The sequence below is a fragment of the Amaranthus tricolor genome, chromosome 6 (genome assembly GCF_026212465.1).
Source record: "Amaranthus tricolor cultivar Red isolate AtriRed21 chromosome 6, ASM2621246v1, whole genome shotgun sequence".
In the NCBI taxonomy this organism is placed as follows: domain Eukaryota; kingdom Viridiplantae; phylum Streptophyta; class Magnoliopsida; order Caryophyllales; family Amaranthaceae; genus Amaranthus; species Amaranthus tricolor.
Window position 1 is genome coordinate 19,303,042 of NC_080052.1, and position 22,968 is coordinate 19,326,009.

At 29.7% G+C, this 22,968-nt stretch overlaps 2 protein-coding genes across 7 annotated transcripts in view; both read right to left on the minus strand.

Annotated features, from left to right (window-relative positions):
• The window catches only part of LOC130814806 (oxysterol-binding protein-related protein 4B-like), a 988,965-nt gene that overhangs the window by 303,510 nt on the left and 662,487 nt on the right, over positions 1-22,968 (minus strand). The window lies entirely within an intron of this gene.
• On the minus strand, positions 1,241-12,757 carry LOC130814798 (NAC domain-containing protein 75-like). 5 transcript variants are annotated; one of them, XM_057681009.1, is made up of 8 exons: positions 11,999-12,338; positions 11,203-11,606; positions 10,726-10,903; positions 9,642-10,249; positions 8,057-8,422; positions 5,374-5,529; positions 2,130-2,269; positions 1,241-1,748 (listed from the first exon to the last, which is right to left on the minus strand). In XM_057681009.1, exons 2-7 carry the CDS (start codon positions 11,338-11,340, stop codon positions 2,171-2,173), a joined length of 1,545 nt encoding a protein of 514 aa, XP_057536992.1. In that variant the 5' UTR covers positions 11,341-11,606; positions 11,999-12,338; the 3' UTR covers positions 1,241-1,748; positions 2,130-2,170. The 5 variants fall into 5 exon arrangements, with proteins under 5 accessions (XP_057536992.1, XP_057536991.1, XP_057536993.1 ...); XM_057681008.1 differs by lacking the exon at positions 11,999-12,338 and adding an exon at positions 12,623-12,757 and having other exon boundaries at positions 1,241-2,269; XM_057681010.1 differs by having other exon boundaries at positions 1,241-2,266.

The window sequence follows — 22,968 nt, forward strand, 5'->3', positions numbered from 1 at the left end:
GCATATTTAGAATTAGATAATTATCTTAAACATCACTTTGAAATTAACCAAGGTAGCTATAATATTTTAGAGTGGTGGAAAGAAAAATCTATAAAATTTTCCATATTATCGAGAATTGCAAAGGATATCCTTGCAATTCCTGCTTCTACAATTGCGTCGAAGTCTGCTTTTAGTGCAGGTAGAAGAGTTTTAGACGAAAAGAGATCTCGTCTTGCTCCACATAGTATTCAAATATGTGTTTGCAAGAAAGATTGGGATCAAGCGGAGATTCGAACACAAGGACTAAGGAATGATGATGATCAAGATGATGATGATGATCCATGGATGATGATGGATACATCTGCATCATCGTCAGGAGGAGAGTCAGCGGAAGCATCTAACCAACCAGATGATGATGACGAAGACGAATATGATCCATAGGACAACGATAAATCAACATTCAACAACTACAAATAAAAGGTATGACAAAGAACTACGTGGGCTTTGATTCTTTTGAGATACGTAGGCAGCTTAGTATTCCTTTGGGTACTAGGTTCAAGTCTATTTTCTCCCTCTTTTTTTATTAATCATCTTTATCGACATTATCGTTGATTCGTTTCTTATTAATTTATTTTTTCATTCTTTTTAGTAAATATTTTAATAACGATGACAACTTGACAAGCAATGAATTTCGCTAATAATCAAGTAATCATCAAAGGTACGTCCGCAATATTATAGTATTTTTATATTATATAAATATTTTAAAAAAAAATAAAAATGGAACCGATGGTCCGACCCGCGAGTTGGAACCGCCAGAACCACCTCATGAACCGCCAAGGAACTGTTTGGAACCGCCCAGAACCGGAACCGTTCGCGACAGGTTCGAAATGGAACCGGAACCGGAACCGGGTGGAACCGGAACCGGATGGAACCGGAACGGAACCGGCCCAACCCGGACCGTGGCCATGCCTATATACGCCACATTAAACACCTCATATATGGTTTCAAACCTTAACACATCACAACTTGATACATCCTCATTGTCCTTCTGATCTCCAACGTCCAAGATAAGTCATGTTCGACTAAGTGTTCAAAATCATCATCATTGTTAAGAGCTTTGACACTTGTATTAACAGACTTTAACATGATGCTATGTTAGAATTGCTAATATTGAGTAATAACATTGAACTATGACTTAAAAAGTACAATGACAAAAAAAATATATATTATGTGAAAATTTTCAAGTAAACACATTTCAGTTCTATAAAGGAAAAACCCATTGCAAGCAATTTACTTTACATTACATTATATATGCTAATAATAATACAGAAGTTTATCTATACAGTAGCACAAATTAACAAATGCTCCTGTAATAAATTTGCACAAACTAGATTACTGGCAAATTTTCTTTTCTTTTCTTTTTTCTTTCTTTTTAGATAAACAAAAGAAATAAATAATATACTTCAAGAAAATAAACTTATATTCCTATAAGTCTACAACAACAAACCACAGAAAAATAAAATAAAATAAAATAAAATAATTTAAATCAAAAAAAAAAAAAAGCCCCCTTGAAAAAGATGATTTTGTAATCATAATGGTGATGATTTTGATGAAGAGGGGCAGATATGCTTTATGGTCTTAGATGGTTCATCTTCTAATTTGTCAGTAAGCCAACAGCCTTTTCCTTTCTTTTTCTTTGTTGAAGGAGAAAAAGGAGGCTAAGGTTTCTCTTTTCATTCTTTTTCTCTTATCTCTCCTTCTTCATATTACTATACAACATCAAACAGTTGTAAGTTCAGTTAGTTTAGTTATTTTGCTATTGGAGATGCCCATGAAAAAGGAAATTAAATAAATTAAGCAACAAAAGAAAGGGTGAAAAAAAAATACCAAAGGCTGTATATTTGTGTATGTATAAAAAAATGTCTTCTGCTTCAAAAGAACTTAATATAAAATTTTTTTAGTAAATAATTTTCTTTTTTCATTTTCTTTCCATGTTTTTTATATCATCCTATCCTATTTACTCGGACTCTTCATCTTGCTTCATGTACCCGTGTCCAATCCTTGATCCTCGGATATTGGTATGGCACTTAAGCACTTCATTTTAGACGTAAAATTGAATATTTAGATGTATTCGACGCTTGGACACGTACCAGTATCTGACATTAGTACCCGAGTCCAAGTAACATAGAAATTATCCATGATGATCTGAATGGTCAGGATCATGCCAGAATGTAGAGAACTTGATCCATTCTGCTTCTGAAGGTGGTGGATTTGTCATAGAAGACTCCTGCTAAAAATGGAACACATTAGGGTTAGGGTTTTGTACAAACATCTGATTCTTTGAAATTAAGAAGAAGCTACCTATTTTGTCTTGTAATTAAATTTCAAAGGAAAAGAAAGATATTGACATATAATTAATAAATTCATGTAATTGTTTTCTTGGGAAATGTGAGTGGGTCATTGTCTAATTTTGATGCCAAATTTTGTTAGCTAAATTGAGCTAAACAGGTTGGTCATTGTTGATAATGAATTTTTTCTACCATATTCCTTTTTTAACTATCAACAAAACTATTCTACCTCAAAATTGTGTATATCACTTGGGAGTACTTTCTTCATCATAAATAAATAGCATGTACAATGTGTCATGATTCTAAATAATTATGTTTTATTTTTCAATAGTATACACACTATTATTATTACTACTTAAAGTTTGCATTTTTCTTATACCTTGAAATTGTATATTGTTGGATTTCATTATGGTAATCTTTATTTAAAAATATTTGTATATAACAAAATGGTAATAATGTATATAACTTCTATCATAAACACTAGTACTACACATAGGGTTATAGAATAATGTTTCTTTAGAATTTTGAAGAGACCTTTCAAAAAAGTCTAGGCCAAAATATATACATATGCTCCCTATAATCACATTTCATTATAACCAATTGATGGGTTTTACATATATTTGAAATTATAGGGTATCCATGTAGCTCTAGAACTCCATTTTCAAACAATTACTTAGCACTACTTTGATAATGATAAAAATTCATCATTATAATTTAGGGAAAAAAAAAAAAAGTGTTGATCAATATATAGTTAACTACTATATCATTCACAAAATAAAATTGAAATGGTGATATTTTCCCTATTGCTTCCTTTTCAACTAATGTAGCTTTTTCTTGAATGATTAAGAGAATAATGTCATAGATAGGGTGCTATGCTAACTTCTATCACAATTTCTCTAAACTAAGAGTAACAAATGAACATTAATTCGTTAATTTTTTTAGTATAATGAACATACGATTATATGGATCCTAAATCTTGAGTACCACACTTAATTAAAAATGCAAGGTAACATATCTGGTTTATTCATTTTCAAAAATATAAATAAAGTGAGCAATTACTTAAGTTTTTAATTTAGAAGGGCCTCACTTAATATTTTTGAGGCAATCTTATATTAATGGCACATACTAAGCAAAGTTGTACATTATTATTTTGAAAGAGTTACTTAATAGTCATTACTTGCATAATTAGCCTTAATGGTACATACTAATCAAAGTTGGTCATTATTTGTGTGGAGTACCATATAAATGCATGGTCCATACAAAAAAAAAAAACAGTTGAATAATAAGTAAGTGCCAAGAAAAAGAAATGATGAGAACATTCCTTTCTTTTGGAATGTACACAAACATTGATGATACACTCAATTCCAAACTTTGCACCGAAAGAGGAATAGAGAAGAGAGAAGAGAGAAGAGAGAAGAGAGGAAAGAAGATCAAGTCTTTTTCATTTCCCTCCCTTTAATTCTTAGCTTGTTCGGACATTCCCTTTTTAGCTAACGTGTTATTAATTACAATCTTCGCCTAATGCTACATTTAATTTTTACTTAATTTTTAAAAATTACTTTTTCAGATAGATTTGAGGGTTGGACAAGAGAAACCCTATAAGTAAGAAAAAGGAAAACACTCAACTGCTAAATTGACCTATAATTCTCTTTTTTAATACTTCATCTGCTGCTTTTTGTTATTTATTTTTTTGCACAATTTTTAAAGAAAAGTTTGAGTTTCAATTTCTCTAAATTGCATAATAAAAAATAACAAAAAATACATACTGAAAAAGGATATATTAAGACGAATCTAACGATATCTCATATGAATATATTTTATCTTCTAAATATGTCTCAAAAATATTTATTAAATTTATCTCTCCTTAATATTAAATATTTTAAACGGAAAGAACATTGAAGAACGAAAAGAGTATTAAGATAGCAGCCTATCATAAATTGGTATAAGAAATTACTTGATCTTTTCTAAATATCTATACTAGAAAAGTTATTGTTGAATTATTTAAGATTTTTGATCATTGTATTAATTGATATAATATTACATCCAAATTATAATAACATTAATCTATTATAATAAATTTTTTTAGTTGATTCTTTGTAATTTAATTATGGAGATCATGGACACAAGTTTCCAAAATTTTAAAAAGTATTTTAATCATACTAGCTAGCTAGTATAAAATGCTCAATGTTTTTATATTTAGATTAATAAACATTATTGATGTCTTAGAATTACTATAAAGAATACTAAGCGACTAGATTAATTGTAAAGATTAATTTATTTTGAAAAATATTGGACATAATGCACATTATTATGCACATTATTAATATATTGAAGATTTGAGTTATCGGCTAGGCCTTTATTTTTTTTTTGAAAAAAAAGAGCTACAATTATACACTTTACAAGCTAAAATATGTAGACATTTGATTTAAATATATGTATTATCTTTATTTTTTTAATTACTCTAAGTAGTTTAATTAAATAGTTTAGATTGTATTTACACAATAATGTGCATAGAGGAATAAAATAAAATCAAAAGAGAAAAAGAGATAAAGAGAAAAAGGAGAAAAGGTTTGTTCAAGATATATCTTTATTCTTAAACTAGTAGTATACTCTTAGTAAAGACATATGGAGGTTTTTTTTTTCTTTCCAACTTTTAATCCTGTTTACTTTATTTCCTTTTTCTTTATCATAACTAATACTCCATTATCTTTTTAAACACTATTTATCATTCACGCTTAATTTGTTTATTAATGTTAATATATAAGTTAAAAACATAGTCAAATGTAATCTTATTTAATTCGTCCCAATATAAGGTTCATTAATATCTAATTTTACAATTTTCAATTATGTAGAATTAGAGATATTAAAAATAATATTACTGCATTGACAAACATACCCAAACCAATTGAGACATTTGAAAAGAAACAAAGTGAGCATATAAAAATTTTAAAATAATATAAGAAAAATAATATTTAATAATAAACTTAAATCCTTGTAAAGAAAAAGTAAGTGGCATAGAATTCAGGGTCAAAAAGGTAATGCTTACTTCCTTGATTTCACCAGCAGAAGAAGGAACAGAAACAGAAGCAGAAGAAGTGCAGGCCATGATGATTTCTTCCAAACCAGCTGCAGACCTTCCTACTATTTTATGATGTTGTTGTTGTGTCTGATCATGTTGTTGTTGCTGCTGCTCATGTTGATGCTACTCAAAACATAATAATAATTATCAACAATTACAAAAAGCTTTTTTTAAAAAGTGTTTAAAAGCATGCCATTATCATCAAAATTTATCATTTTGTGTTCTTGTCCCTACCATTATTGCAAGATCTGAAAAGTTATAATTTAGCTGATATGTAGGATGTAGAAACAAGCTTAGCTAGGCTTTGAACTATCTGCTCAAGTTGTTATTAATTACTTTTTATTAGATGATTATGTAATAGGATCATCAAATTAATTGTGCTTTGACACATACTTTATTCTTTAAAAACTTATATTAATTACTCACTCTATATTTTAATTGATAATATGGTATTCTATGAGCCACTATCAAAGTAGTTTATGTAGAATTTATAGTTTTTTATGTTTTATATTATAATGCCTACTTTTCTTAAAAAACTATCACATAAAAGTAGAACCGTAGAGAAGTATAGATTAAAAAGAAACTAGGCCTCACAATTTAAGATGGTAATTAATCTAGACTTAATAACCCTTAATGAACATTATATTTAAACTACCACTCGGATCTGCATTAGTATGATACTGTCTCTTTAAAATCGAACTTGTACAAATTTGATTTTGAATACCTTCTCAAAAAGCCTCATATTAATCTGAAGTTGAATTACTTATAAATTTGTTAAAACTCTCATATACTTTATGATGTAGGCCACTTGAAATATATGCTCAACATTCACTATGTTCAAAACATAAAATTACTTAGAAACTGTTATTTTTAAACTTAAACCTTTGAAATTTCCTAGGACTGATTACTGAAGAAGTTAAAGTCCATTCATCCTCGTATTAGAAAAAGGTATATCCCACATTGACCAAATACTATCTTAATACAATTAAAATATGAGATCATCTCATGAATTTGTGATTCCTCAAATGAACTTCAAATCTATATAGAAGTCAATGTAGAACCTAGCGTAACTACTTTCAGGACTTAATGCACCATCAATTTCATCACAAAAGTCCAAGTCAAGGGTATAAAATTTAGAAAATCATCTCAAATGTTGGGCCCGTCAGGTGTGAGTAATCTGCATTAATATAATACAATATAGTCTGCTTTAGATTAAGCCTATACGAATTTATTTTTAGACATCTTTCCAAATATAATGATTTCATACTAATTTGAAATTTAATCACTTATATATTTATTAAACACTTTCTAATTTTTTAATGTAAAATTTAAAATGTTGAGAAAATATTTTTTGCACCATTATTAAACTTAAAGGATAAGGTTATACGGACATTCATAAGAGTGAACCTTACCTAGCACTGCCAAATAAGTTAATTAGTTATCAGAGATAAATTTTGAGATATATATTGAAATTATTATGAAGTTAATTAAAAATAATTTTTATTGATTTTTTTTATTTAAGTAAAGTATATAAGATTAAACAAATATTTCATTTCAAAATATAGATTTTAATTATGAAATTACAATTTAATTTTTGAAAAGGAGAGGTTTTAAAAGTCATTTGCAAATTTACAACTTTAAATAAGTACTTTACAATAATGATGGAATTGACTCAAATTTATATATGATTTTTTTAATTTATAAAACTCTAAATTGAGTCAATTTAAAATTTTTAACTGAAATCATATAGTTTTAGAACATAACAAGATGGAATTTGAATTATAATATAAAGTCTTAACATAAATTTTTATATGGAATCACTGCAATGTCATCCTTAAGACTTTTTGAGACACGTTTAATGTTATTGCTACACATTTTTCTAATATCCATCTCTAATCAAGGTTTAGAATTAGAGTTGAGGATTTTTGTAAGAAAAAAAAAGTAGGGTAAAAAGTCTCTTATTTTGAAAAAATTGTGTTCTATTATTTGATGTATTGGAGTTCAATAGAAGAAGGATAAGATTCACAACATACTAGCTTAAATATAATTAACTTATTGACTTAGCTTGAAGTATATTATTTTTAATTAATTAGTTTTTTTATTTTTGAAATTAAAAAAAGTTGTGTATTTAAATTTTTAGTATCTTATTTAGCAGCTGTAGGAAACTTGTTGATAATTACCAATAAGACTCATTATGTTGGAAATTTGTTGGAATTATGTAGGTATTTTCCAACAAAAACAGCTTGTAGGTAAATGTTTGTTAGTATATGACATTTTTTTTTGTAGAGCATGAGTAATTTATGACTAGCAGCTTTAAGTTCATTATAGACTTATATATATGATCATATTTGATATCAACAAAAATCCTAAATTAAATTATTATAAAAAGCTATTTTAACTTCAAAATGTTACCATTGTCATTCTAAACTTTTAACATAACACTAGCTTGGGCTTAAAAAAACTTTTACAAAAACCACTCATATAATTGGATTTAAATAAAGTGAGCATAAAGTATTTAGAAAACTCATTATTGATACCTAACCCCATGCATACTCCGAAGCGCAAATATAACGTCAAACTCAGCCAAAAGCTTAAACTCACAATTATGATCTACACAAAATAAATCAAAGTTGGATTTAATTGATCATACCTGTTGATGAAAACTTTCATTTTGAAGGTGCATGATTCTAGACACATGTTGAAATGAATCATCATCCAAAATTATGGAGGCATGATGAAGAGGAGGTGGAGATATTATTTGAGAGATGGGATGTGATGGTGTACTCATATGGAAGGCAGCCGTCGTTGCAATGCCTTGCTGTGTATGATGATGATGATCTTGTGGAACATTCATGGGATGAGGATGATGGATATGTTGATGATGTTGATGTTGATGTTGATATTGATGATGATGATGATGATGATGCTGTTGCGGCCTCGGCTCATGGTCGTCGCATGTAGATGGCAATGCTGCCGTCTCCCGGCTTACTATTGTTGTAGCATCTCTTATTCCCACCTGAGCCCAAAAAATAAGGGCATTGCATAAACTTATTATTTTAGCTTATTGTTTTACTTGTACTAGCATTTGTATATATGAAGTTTCCATTATACTTCTCAATATTTCACTTCATATTACTAATGTAATGTGTTATTATTATCATTATATTTTAAGTTAAACATAACTAAAAATCTTAAAAATTTAATATTGTAAAAATATGTAATTAAACAATTTAAACTAAATTTTAAATGACTATATTTTTTTAACGCATTAGATACAATATATAAAATAATTTTGATAACAAACAATACTAAAAATATTAACAACTATAGTATATACTTTACAAAGTTGTCACAGATTTTGTAACTTTATGTTTGCTATTCTTAATCAGTTGGTAAACATAGTATTAAAATTTGGTTAAATTGACAGTGATTGTCTGGCAGTGAATATTATTTAAGTTCTTTATTCATTGCTGCATGCAAAGCTAGTTATATAAACATGAAAAAAACAACATGAAACCATAAAATTAGAATTTAAAAATGTTAGTACTTTACACTTTTTCTTTTTCTTTCGTTTTTATATCTAATACATTTTCATTATATTATATCTTAAGCTATCAAAGAGCCACAATCCAGACTGCATGAGTTGTTTAAGTAGTCATATATATGTGTACTATTTTGTTAAAAAAAGTTCAAAAATTAAGTAGGAAAAAAATATGTGATTAATAACACAAAGATTAAGATACGGTAGATATATATACTTATATATTTGAATTTTGTGGATGTTATGAATTTGCGATATGTAGAATAACACAAAGATTAAGTAATGGTACAAATTGTCGTCTATTAACAATAAGGATAAAATGGGCAATCGTTCAGGGCCTCGTATTTTTTAAGGTAAAAAAAATTAGTTTCATGTATAAGGTTGATATTTAATTTAGATATAATTTATATTCTTTATTAAGAAATATGAATTATTAGTAATTTTTTTATAAAATAGTTAAAATATCAACAATAAAAACAAAAGAAGATATGTATTATTTATTACGCATTAAATTTTTAGAAAACTTTTTTATACTTGAGAGGTCATGAGTGTTGGTGATTAATTCAAAGAATAGGTATTTATTTTAAAGATTTGAAGAATTAGTAAAACAAATGATTGAGATTGAGAAATTTCACCCATTTGGTTAGACAAGTACATTGGTATTAAAAAATGAAAAGGCAAAAAATGTAATTACCTCATCAAAGGGTTTTCTACCAAATGGTACATAGCTAAATTGTTCACCAGCAGCTCTAAAATGTTGCATATCCAAAGCAGTAAAACTAGAAAGTGCACCCACATTAACACCAGCTGAAATAGACATATGATGATCATCTCTATTATGATGTGTTATAACTTCTTTAGAAGAAGATGTACTTCCACTTCCACTTCCACTCCCACTTTCCCTCCGACCGCTCGGCTCACTTCCACCGTCTCCGGTGGTGGCGGTTCGCTCTGACGTCCAAGTACATTGCCTAGGTTGTGTTTGGTAGAAGATTTTAGATACTACTAATTCCCCTTCCTTTTCTTCTTCATGTTGTCCTAAATGATATTGATGCATGACCCAATTTGTTTTTTCGGGTTTTCGGTTTTTACCAAAGTTTGTGTAAAGAACTAGGATCTTTTTACACCCCTTTTGCTTCCCATTTAACATTACTGGTCGAGTTTTACCCGTTTTATGCCATCGGGTTTCACCCCCTTGAAGATCACATTCTGTTTGGATTTTCCTTCTTTTTCTTGTTCCTGTTGTATAAGCTTTCGATGGTCTATGGAAGAAATGTCTGCTCAATCCATCTCTTGTTACTCCTATTTAAATTTTAAAGGAAAAAAAAATTAAATTAGACCATTAATTAGAAGATAAACGGTATAGTATCAGAGTTTAGTTTTATGAGCGAGATATACCGGATATAAGCTAAAGATAAAATGCAAAATAATGAAATTTCAAAGTTAGGTTGACTTAGGTGGAACAAACTATAAGACAAATGTAAATCTACAAATATGGGTTTTTGAAAGTCATAACAAACAATGGATTGGAAGGAAATTACCCAAATTTAACTTGTGGTGGTGGTGTTAGTTAGTGTGTTTTAAGTTAAGACTTAGAAAAAAATGTTTATAACAACTTTCTTTTTGTGTTTTGGTTAAACTAAGAAGCAATAAGCTCTTTTGGATTAGCAAAAAAAGGGGATAAGAAAAAGATTTTAGGTTTTTCTTTGCAAATAATTAATTATATTTATATATATATTTTTTTCAATTAAAATACCAAAAAATAAAATTTTTTTTACCTGGGAGTTTTTCAGGATGAGTATAACAAATTCCATCTTCACCTTCAATAGTAGGGATAAATTCATCAATTAACGGATGAGATTTAGAAGATTTTCCTTCCACTTTTGCTTCTAGATGTTCTATCAACTCTTGATCTGTTGGGTCAAATTTGACACCAGCTGGTAGACCTACCCAATCCTGCCACAAAATTAATCAAGAAATTAATTAAATCAAATACAAATATGATACTTAACACCTTCAAACTCAACCCAAAAACGAAAATTTTTCTAAATAAAGTTTACTCATTTTAAATCAATAAAGATTAAGACTTATAATCCCTAATCACAATTTTTTTTTCCAAAATGAAAAAAATATTAGACATACAAACAATTATAAAAAATTATAAATTGACTTATTAATCGACCGCTTAATTACTTGTCTGAAATGAATTCTGCGATCTTATCCCAATAAAAAATACGTAAAAAGGTATTACTAACCGGTTTCGATCCTTCGAGCTTATGGCCACATCCAGGACATTGTTTTGATCCACAAAGTTGATGTTCTTCAAGTTTAGCATCTATAAGATCACTAGCACTACTAATGGAACTTAATTGGGTTTTGTTGCTAGTATTCATAGCTAGTTATTGTAGTAGTATAGTAACCTTAAAATAAACTAAATTAATTAGCTCTTTTCCTAATACCTATTTTGAAATGAAATTAATTAATTAATATAGTAATTAATAGTATACTTTATTATTATAACAATGACCTTTGCTTCTTCTACACTTCAAATGACACTCTCCTCATCATCAATAGCAATAGTTGTTGTACTACTACTACTATATCAACTTTCACATATAATAACACATTACCAATCATTTCTTCTATTTCCTCCAAGAAACTGCACCAAAAAAAAAATTATGCATCAATAAAATAACATAAACAAGATGAAAACTTGATGATGAAATTGGATTTAATTGATGAAAATTTTAATACCCAGATGAGAAAAATGAAAACCCAGATGGGAAATGGTTGAATTTCCCAAGAAGAAATTTTAGAGATAGAGTTGGAGGAGAGAGAAAGGGATAAGAAGAGGAGGGAAAACTGAAAAGGGTAGAAACTGACAGTTTTGGGTGGAATTCAGCTAAAAACACACACACACACACTATAGAGAGACACATACACATACACATACACCTCCTTAATTAACTATTAGAAGGCAAAGAATTTATTTAATTTAATTTAAATAATATTAGAAAAAATAAAAAAAAGAAAAACACATATATTGCTCACCACTCTAACTGAAGAGGTAACACCAGAAAAACTGTTAAGATTAAAAAGAAAAAGGTGGGTTCAGACAAATAGGTATACAATAACACAACTTTAAAGGGGTTGATCCTAAATTAAGTATCTGAAGCAGGCAGTTTTAGAGAGAGAAAGAGAGTGGGGGAAGAGAGAGAAACCCCACAAAAGAAAGAATGAAGGAAAATTGAAGTGTTTATATCTTAAAGTGTTTAACTTACCTTGACTACCTGCTTACTAAAGCAGAAAAAAGTGAAATTAGATGTTAATATTACACCATTTTTCATTTAAAAAAAATGTTTTTTGGAAATTTGAAAAACTGGGTATTGATTAAATTAATGGAATATTTGGTGGGGTGATGAAAATTTTAGTAAAGTTTTATTAAAGATGCCTCAATGTGAAGAGGAAAAAAAACAGAAAATAAACAGGGAAATTAAAGGTGTTAAATTGAATTTATTTGCAGATTAAGATAAGAATTTTGTTTTTGGTAGAATCAAGCTTTTTTCAGAGAGAAAGAGAAAGAAAAAGGAGGGAAAGGAAGAGATTTGTGGGGGAAAAATTAAGAAATTAAGAGAAGGGAAAATAAAAAAGATGCAAAAAAAGAAAACAACTCACATGGATTTTGAGCTTGAGTAGTGATCATGATTCTCTTGCCATGAATGTTTTTTTTAGTAGAGGGAGAAGGAGATGGTGTAGAGAGAGAATTACAGGAGGAAGAGAAAGAGTTGCTTGATATGCAAGGCAAATCAGCAGTGTACTTGATGAACCACCAAAATAAAATCTCCTTTTATAAAATAGGGAAAAAAAATTGATACTAAAAAATAATTTTGGGTAATTCTATTTTAAAAACTACACGTAAATATTTTAGATTTGGTAATTGGTTGTTGATTAATTGCTGTTGGTTTTTTTAGTTGACTTGTTTGACCAAATGAAAATGTTAGTTGTTTTTATTGGCTTTTGAGCTAGCTAAAGTGAGCTGTTTAATAAATTAAGTATTGATTGTTGGTTGTTTATTAGAGAAAATATTAGGTCAACAAGCCAAAAGCCAACAAAAAAGCTAACTGAAGTAGTTTTTTTATTTGGTTTAAAAGTCAGTTTTTCAGCTAGCGTAAAAATCATTTACCAAACACTTTTTAGATGTTAGACCAACCAGTAAAATAAAAACCAACAAATAAGGCAATATAAAAGCTGACTACCAAATACCCCAATATTCCACATTTAATTTTGTTATCTTATAATCGCAAGATAGTATTTATATTCGAGGCTTCCTAAATCTATTAATATTGAACAGTAATTTATACTATTGGGTATTTAGTCTACCTTCTACTAATATATTCCTCTATTCAAATTGTAGTTAAAAATTAATTAATTAAAATTTTCACCTTAGATTTTTCCATTCTAAAAATTTCACTTAAGAATGAAGATTCAGACTTTTGAAAAAAAAAAAATGAATTTAAAAGGTTAAATCATTTAGGCAATAAACAAACGGTTTAGTTTTAGTATCACTGCATTAACAATAAAATTATTGGTTGTATTGTTTTGTGTAACACAAATATCCTTTTGGATTTCAGTACTACTTAAATCCACCCCTTTTTCCCTGGATAATTATTTTATTAGAAATAAATTGTTTATTAAATGAAGAATTGCATAATATTACCTTCAATTGAGCAAATATCTCATTTTCCTTTTAGATCAGTTCATCTTAATTATCTCATTTGTAGTTAAGTAATAATTTTTGACACATGTGTACACATTTATATTATGGTTCGTTGCTTAATTTGTACATGTAGAAACCTTTTTGTGTTGGTTTCATTAATTTTTACTTTCTCCGTCCTGAAAAACATGCTGCATTAGTCTTATGAGTATTATTCATTTTTCAAGCATATTATATATATTACGACTAATGTGTAAGAAACAATATAGTTAAGTGACATCTTGTTTGAATCAATTAATCGTATACTTTCATAATGTCAACTTTTAAATTTTTTAGCTATACATAATTTACGATATAAATGATCAATATTATGCATTGAATTGCGTAAAAAATATAAAAAGCATAATGGAACAAGGAAGTACATGGAAACCTTTTTTATTGTGATTTTCTTCCAATTTGTTGATGTAGATACCTTTCATTGCGGTCACTTTCTTACCTTAACATTTGAACTAAATTAGATAAGAGTATCAGATAAAATTACTTTAGAAAGTATTGGATATAGTATGAAAGATTTTCGCAAATGTAAGTCACGAACCTAATAATGTAATTCTGAGGGTTCTGATGGATCAATAAACTAAAATAACTTGACAGAATATTAAAGTGGACAAAAAGTAATGAGTAGTTGTTAGCTTTGTTCATCACAAATGGCTACTCTCTGCCTAATTAAGGTTTCTAACTCGTACAAATTCATCATGCACCTTCTTTCTCACTCTCTTTTTTAAGTCCTTCATACAACCTACAAGAATACTACACCTTATCTTCTAACAAGCCAACTCTTAGCAATTGCTACTACTTAATCTAGCTAACCAACTGAACCTCCAAAATAGATTTAAGCACTTAATATTTCAATATTTCAATGGATATATGAAACACTTAAACTAAGATCCTACATAAAAAGTAAGTTCTAAGAAAAAAAAAAAAAAAAAAATATATATATATATATATATATATATATATATATATATATATATATATATATATATATATATATATATATATATATATATATATATATATATATATATATATATATATATATATATATATATATATATATATATATATATATAATATTATTGTATGTTTCAATCTATGGAATTCTTACACTAAACCTCGCCACCAACCCTCCACCATCCTTTATCCGAAACAATACCCACTGCCTTATAACCTTTAACACTAACGTTAAAGTAATTACTTATAACCTTAAAACGATCACTTACGATCATAAAGTAATTAATTAAAGTAATGAAATAATTATATGGACCCCGTCTCATACAAGTCGGGCTGAAACCTTAAATTCCGCTACCTCAATTACGTCTCTACACTATCACTTTTCTCACTTGAGCCGGGGACCCTTTGACCGCACTCTTGTTTATAGGTATGAGTTGTTATTGTTATTTCCTCTCCAAACCCTAATCATAGTTTTCCTATAAGCGGAATATAATGGGTATGATGATGATAACTTTTACTTTTCTCACCTTCACGAACGACCTCTCTTTTTATCTCAATTACTAGCCAATTTTCTCCATTCATCTCCAATCTTTAAAAATGTCAAAATTTCTCCATTTATCAATATTACTCATCTTCAATCTTAATTAACACAAATAATTTTCAGTCTCCATTAAATTTAAAAATACAAAAAAAAAAAAACAACATCAATACACTACAAAAAAAAAGTTGGTAGGTCACCTATTAGTAGGGAAGAAGGAATTCGCGACTAAATAGGAACAAAACAACCAGATCGCATTGAAAAAAATCGTTAAAAAACTTAGGTCCTTAAAAACTAGCCAATGGCGACTAGGAATAACTAGCTAGCCCCAGCTGGTCCTTATTTGCGACTAGAGGATTATAGAGCTCAGTCATCTAATAAGACTTAATCTCTACCCTTGAGCCTTTCTCTAGCTCATAGGATTTGGATAAAGTCAATTTATTCACTTTCACCTAGAGTTTTAGATTACAAATCTTAAAAGAAGGTCACATTTATCTTCTAACAACTCTCCGTATTCACAATACTACTCAACTAGAAACTCCAATCCTAGTAAACTAAAGATTTTCTTTTCTCTTTTTCTTACAATGAATATGCTAAAAAATTACACAGCTTAAAAAGAAAATTACTCATCGAAAATTACAAGGCAACTAAAGAAGGTATTCTTAAATGTGGAGCTTGAGAGTATTTCCTTGAGAATAAGATTCTTTGAAGTCTTAAGAGACTTTTGCAATTCAGGAGCTTTTTGATAGAGTTGTGCCGTGCAAAGTTGTTAAAATCGGGATTCAACTTGGAATCATTAAGGCCTGTAGAATCGAATCAGTATAATCGAATCGTAGAATCGTAAGATTCTAGAATAAACTTAAGTCATGCTATCTAGTCATAATCATTCACTTCAAAAGTTTTAGTTTATTAATTAAAATTTCATTCACCTTATGTTAAGAATGAAATAGAAATATATTTAACAATGAGTTCAAATCTTCATACCAACGAAGAAATTCATTTTTTCAAAATTAAGATGATGGATCATTGATGTGCTCGTTTTTAGAGCACATTTATCTCCTCATTATAGTGTCGAGTCTCGCGTTTTAGAATACTTTTTACACACTTTACGCATGATTTACCTTATTCTTGTCTCCATGGTGTTTTGAGGTAATTTCAGGTATTTTCGGAGATTTCAAGGTATTTTACGTTGCGTACTAGACTTAGATGCTTTGATTGAAGATTACACACGCGTACCGAAGCTTTCCCAGGCATTCCAAGTCTTCCTCAAGGTCCCCGCAAAGTCCGAAAAGCATCCAAAGCTTCAAAAGACGAAAATAGGCCAAATAGGAAAGCATTCGGCCGAATTGATGCTCCATTCGGGCGAATGGACACTGATTTGGGCGAATGACTGATTGCTTCGGTCGAATGTTGCTGGATTCGGGCGAATGGCTTATAACTTCGAGCGAATGGACCTAAAACTTCAAGGAAACATGCTCAGACTTGCTGGAAACCCCGAATGGAACCCCATTTGGTCAAATGGGTGTCCATTCGGGCGAATAGACCTTCAATTCGGTCGAATGGAAGCCCCAGACTGCACGACATCTTTTCTTTGCAAACCAAACTCCGAGGGCTTTTAGGGAATTTTACCCCTTTTGTTTCTTAGCCTATAAATACCCCTTATTTCTGTAAAAGAAGGGATGCCTAATTTGAATGCCTTTGTGCCTCATTTTAGAACATCAACCCCTTTAATGCTTTCTCTACTTTTTGCCCTAATATAGATTTGTAGTTCTTTATTTATGCTTGCATCTTCTTCCTTTATGTAAGTTTACATTTCCTATATGCTTAAATGTCTTTCTTGTTTTCATTTTTGCTTTCCTCTATTGCTTTCCTAGTGTAGATTTATTGCATTATTGTCTTTCAATTCCTTTAATGCTTTCTTTATTGTTTTCTTGCTTTCGATGCTTTCTTTGTTCATTGTTTTTGTCTCTAGTATGTTAGAGTAGTTTCCTTAGGGGTTTTAGGTTAGAGAAATCCTAGGTTTGGTCTTGTCTTCAATGTTTAGGATTAAGGTTGAGGTTGATGATGGTTGTTGATAGATTTTCGATTCAAATCTTGTCCTGCCACTCCTAGAGAGACATAGGGCGATTATAGGTCGTTCGTGTGGCTTATATGGTCATCAACTTCCTCCCGATATCTAGAATGTCTTGATTGATTATTGTTCGAACTCCCTTGACCTAGCTTATCTATATTTCCAATAGACCATCCTAGGGTGGACATAGTCTAGTCCCCGATTGTTTTTCATTGTTGAGTTTCGCTTTTTATTCTTGTTATTAGTTAAGTTCACCCACCAATCAATCTTTCATATAACCTTCCCACACCAAGTCTTTAGTCTTGCATCCCTTGTCCTTGTGGTTCGACCCCGACTTACCATTACACTCGTTGTACTAGTATCAGAGTGATTATAAATATTGTTTGTATAACTTGGTTCTTAGTATTAACGACGTGCTAGAAACCGGTTATCAATCATTCAACGACTACTTACCTAAACTGAAACAGTAGAGGCCTTGAAATGAGAAGTTGAATCTTTGTATCGAAGGAAAGTTTCGAACAAAACTTTGTTAGCATATCTTTTATAAATGGCAAGTATATAAATAAAATCGGTTTTAAGGATATTTTCATATATTGCCAGATATTTGAATACAACATAGAAAACGATCTTATCTTTGATGATTGTATGACCGTTGGAAGGTAATGCATTAAGGCAAAGTATGTTTGCCATCAAATATAGAAAAGGACTATAATATGAGTTTTTATGAACTTATATTTCATGCTATGTGAACGTACAAATTATGACATATAATATTATATAAGACTTAATCCTTTGATCAATAATAAACGTATGCTTTTGTCTTCCATCATAAAATATAACAGCTTAATTCAATTAAGGAGCCAAGTAAACAATATCCCCTTGATGAAAGACAAAATTAATTAAGACATCAACGCATTTTAAAAGATCAAGGTTCTAAACATATTTTGAAAGTTCAAGGTTCTAAACATATTATAAAAGATCAAGGTTTAAGCCTTGAAATTTCCAAGACTTAGACCTAGATACAATATGTAGAACATATCCTGTACAACAAAATGTTAGAACAAAACAATATAATGTTAATTTTGTAAAGATCTCAAAAAAAAAATATTTCATACTCAGGGCCTTGAAATTTTTGAAGTTGTACCTGTCTAAAAAGCAGCATAATAAAGCAGAACATAGCATATGATATATCAAAACAATAGTTTGATCTGCCATTGTCTTAAGTTCTTCTCCCCCTTCGTTTTCCAATAAGGAAGAGAAGAAAAATGTTGGATCAAGTTTTGTTCAAAAACCAAAAAGAAATTATTAGTTACAACTATATCAAGTTGGGGTTGGGGTTTTGTCAAGGCTTGAATATTTCTCAGCATGGGCCTTATTCTTTTGTTTTTTCTTCTTCTCTTTCTCGTTTTCCATTTCTTTGGCAGCAGCTCTTGAATGTTCACAAACATCCTCTTCTACCTCACTAATACTCATGTAGTCTTTCATATGGTAAAGGGAGCGTAAAGTATGCTTTAAACTTTGACGTGTTCCTTGACCATCATATGTAGAAGGCCTGACTCAGAGCATATGTACTCTACCTTTTGGCATCATCCCTCAAATTTTTCACGATAAAGAGAGAGGATTTAGAGGCCACAAATTTTGAAGTCCACTCAGCACCATCCTTTATAATCCCTAAATTGTTCAAAGGTCTTCTTATCAAATTTTCCCACCACTTATTATTTTTTCTCATCCTTTAAGCGTAGATCAATGTAAGTAATGATTTTAGGAAGGGGGTTGGCAAATGGAAGTAGGGAGCCTTGCTTTCTTGTTATGGTCTTATATATGGAGGTGATAATGAGGTAAGGAATGTCAGGATCCTTTGCATGACATTATCCATGATGGATAATGTGGTTTGAAGAACTTGGTCGGTAGTATTGCTCTTGTGAAAGACACCTTTGGATTATATTGTGAAGGATTTTCCATTCAAGAGTGAAAATGTTATGAGTGGGTTTCTTTGGGCAAGGAGGAAGGACATTGAAAAGTTTGGTTTGGGCTCTAGCAATGTGGTTAACTTTTTCTTTGTCAAGATTTGATTGATTTCCGAAAAGAAAATTTAATATTTTTCCAAGGATCGTTTCAGTGAAGGAGAATGAACAATTCCTAACTTGAGATGAACACAAAAAAATCCCCTTTTCATTAATGATTTGACGATTTGCATAAAAAAGGCGTGTAGAAAGAAGATATGGTGAAACACCACAGTTTCTGATTTTCCATAAAGGAGAGGTTTTGAAGAAGATTAAAACAAAGAAAGTTTTGTTGTTTGAAAAAATCAATATCAAGAAAATCAGAATAAAAAATTTCATAATTATGAAATTCTCCCCAATACCCTCATGCTCATTATTAATAAACCAAGAATCATCAATAGTAGTAGTGTGCACCTTGGGGATTTCCGGTTGAGATTCATTTGAGGAAGAACTTTCATTCACTAAACCGATGCAGCGGTGCCTGAATCAACTTTTCTGGTGATGCCTATTTTGATTTTCCTTCATTTGGAGGTTTGAAGGGTTGAAAGCACAGACATGAATTTTTTTTCTTTGGAAGCAAGGGTTTTTGTTTTAGGAGGAGCCATGACGGAGAGCAGTTGAAGTTTGGTGGTTATCGAGATGGAAGTAGTTTTGTTTATGAAGTGTTGAGTGGATGAGTGATAAATATTCATGGGATGGGAGTAATTGATGTAGACAGTCAAGGGAGGGGTGATCATGGGAAGTGTAAGATTGATGGGATGTGAATTGCGATAGGTGAGGGTTGATATTTTGTTTAAAGTAGTGATTTAACGGTTATAGGAGGGAAAATAAATGAGATTTATCTCATTGACCGTATAAACATAAGAAGATTTTGAGAAATACTTTTCTATCCAAAACTTTGTAAAAAGAGGACAGTTTGTTAAAAATTTTTGTTAAGAACAAAATATTTCTCAAATGAGAAGAAAAATAATTTATAAATAGAATGTAAAGAAAATATATCAAATAAAATATTATAAAATATAAAGTTGTAACTTCTATTTTTTTAAAAATACAAATGGAAATAACATCGTCCGAAAATATCTAGAAAGATATTCTGATCACTATTTTGATCCAAGACAAAATTATTTGAAAAATTATATTGATATTGCCCAATTGTCAGGTCCTTGAGAATCAATGTCAAGCCCATGTGAACACAAGGATGATCACATGCAACATATGAATACGAACAAAATTTAAATCGAATGCTCCCCTTAAGTTTGAGCACCCTTGTTTAACATACCTAATGTACTTCTTTGTAGTCAAACCCTAGATCCCTTAGTTGGAATGACGCCAGTAGTAATATGTCTTCGAGCAATGGCTTTGTGAATATGTCCGCAATTTGATATTGTGTTGGAAAAAGCCATTGGTAAATGTCCTTGTTGTTGTAGTGATGTCGCATGAAGTGGTGTCTTACATTAATATGCTTTTTACGATAATGTTGTTCTGAATTTTTTAATATTTAAATGTCGCTTAGTTATTGTGACATCCATAAGATTTGTGCATAACATGCATCTGCAGCAATATATTCAGCTTCGGCTGATGATAATGCCACCGAGTGTTGTTTCTTTGATTGCCACGAAATAAGGATCCAAGAAATTAAATATTTTCTGTAGTGCTTTTTCTATCAACTTTATAACCTGTAAAATCAGAATTCGAAAATCCAACTAACGAGAAATCACTATTATTTGGATACCAAAGACAAAGGTCTCGAGTTCTATTTTATTATCTAAAGATTCTCTTCACAACCATGAGGTGAGATTCTTTATTGTAAGCTTAAAAACAAGCACACACCAACACTAAACATAATATCAAGTCTACTTGCGGTTGAACTGCAGTTCGGTCACGTGTTTTACGCGACTGGATATACTAAAAATCATTGCAAACTTTAAACAGTCGTCATTTCTCGCTCGGTTATCGAAATTGCGCATATAATATGTCGTTGGAAAGCTCTTGAAGTCTAGTTACTAATGCCACAAACCTTTCATTAATGCAATTTTTTTATAAAAAGTCATGGCCGAAAGATTGAGCATTTATCAAATTTCAGTAAAATAATTTTTAAATGATCGTCATTTCTCACTCGGTTATCGGAATTGAGCATATAATATGCCATTGGAAAGATCTTGAAGTCTAGGTTCTAATGCCGTAAATATTGAGTTGATGTGTTTTTCCTATCAAAAGCTATGACCAAAAGATTGAACATATATCAAAATTTCAGCACAAAACGTGTAACTAGGTTTATTTTCCGATTTTTTAAATTTTTTTCTTTAAAATTAATGTTTTTTAGTTTAATTTAATTATTTTTAATAATTTTTTAAATAATAATAATAATAGTTGAATTTATAATTAAGAATATATTTAAGGGCATTTTAGTAATTTCATTAAAAAAAGTGGCGACACAATAAAAAAGATGGTGATGTTATTTTTATTACTATGCAAAAGTTAAAAAAAAAACATTAAAAATTAAAAAAATTTAAAAAAAAAAAAAATTTGCTTCAATCATATGATTAATGGCATTTCACGTCCAAGGCAATGCACTGAGTGGTCAAGAAAGAATGATGAAGAGTCTAAACTCGAGTTTACTACAATAAGTGACCTTAATGATTGATCTTTTCCCATTATTATCTTCTCTTATTCATTTCTACCTTACGTTTACTAACAATTCGACGTTGTAGAATATACTCTAGACAAAATATCTACATGCAATTATATGATACAAGATTACATAAAACATATGCATAATCCTTTTTTCTGTATATAACAAATATATTTTTGTATGAGATTATTATTGATGAAGTTGACTATTAATAATCATGATGAATTTTACATGGAGCCCACTCTCACAATTACACTTTGTCTTATGATGTTTTGATCCCTACGTAGTTTTCTAATTATCTAAATTTTTTCATAGACATTATTATCTTTTTCTTAGTTTAACTTCATCTTACTTTTCTATACTTGTCATGTTTTCATTGGAGGAATTATTATAAACTTAAATAACCCATTTTCATTGAGTTTTGGTCACACAAAGTAACCATTTTGGGAAAACTAGATCGGAGAGAAGTTGATGCTGGTGTAATATTATATTATATACTTTTCTTTAGAATTATTATTTTTAATTAATTATTACTACCTTCATACCCATTTGATGTTCACATATTGAATATTTAAGTTGATTAACAAATGTATTATCTTTTGGATGAGAATAATAATATTTTATTAAATAATAAAATTAATGATAAAGAGATTGTAAGTATTTAAAAAAATTTTGAATTAAAAGTTAATGGAAAAATATAGGAATCATACATATTTAAAACATGTAAAAATAATACTAATGAAAACATGTGGGGATCATAAGTTTTATAAAAATGTTAAAAAAAAAGATAATAAAAATTATAATTTGTGAAAATCATAAACATTAAAAAATATTGTAAATTAGAATACCAAGGTAACTTATCTCCAGACAATATGGTTAGGGCTGTAAATGTGGTCAGAAACCTGTTTTACCGACTTGTTACCGACCGATACCGAACCCGTTTTTGACCGAATACAAGTGACCAGATACCGACCGCTACCGAACCCGAATGGTGACCGAAACCGTTTCCGACCTGTTTTACACATACCGAAACCGACCGGTACCGAACCTGT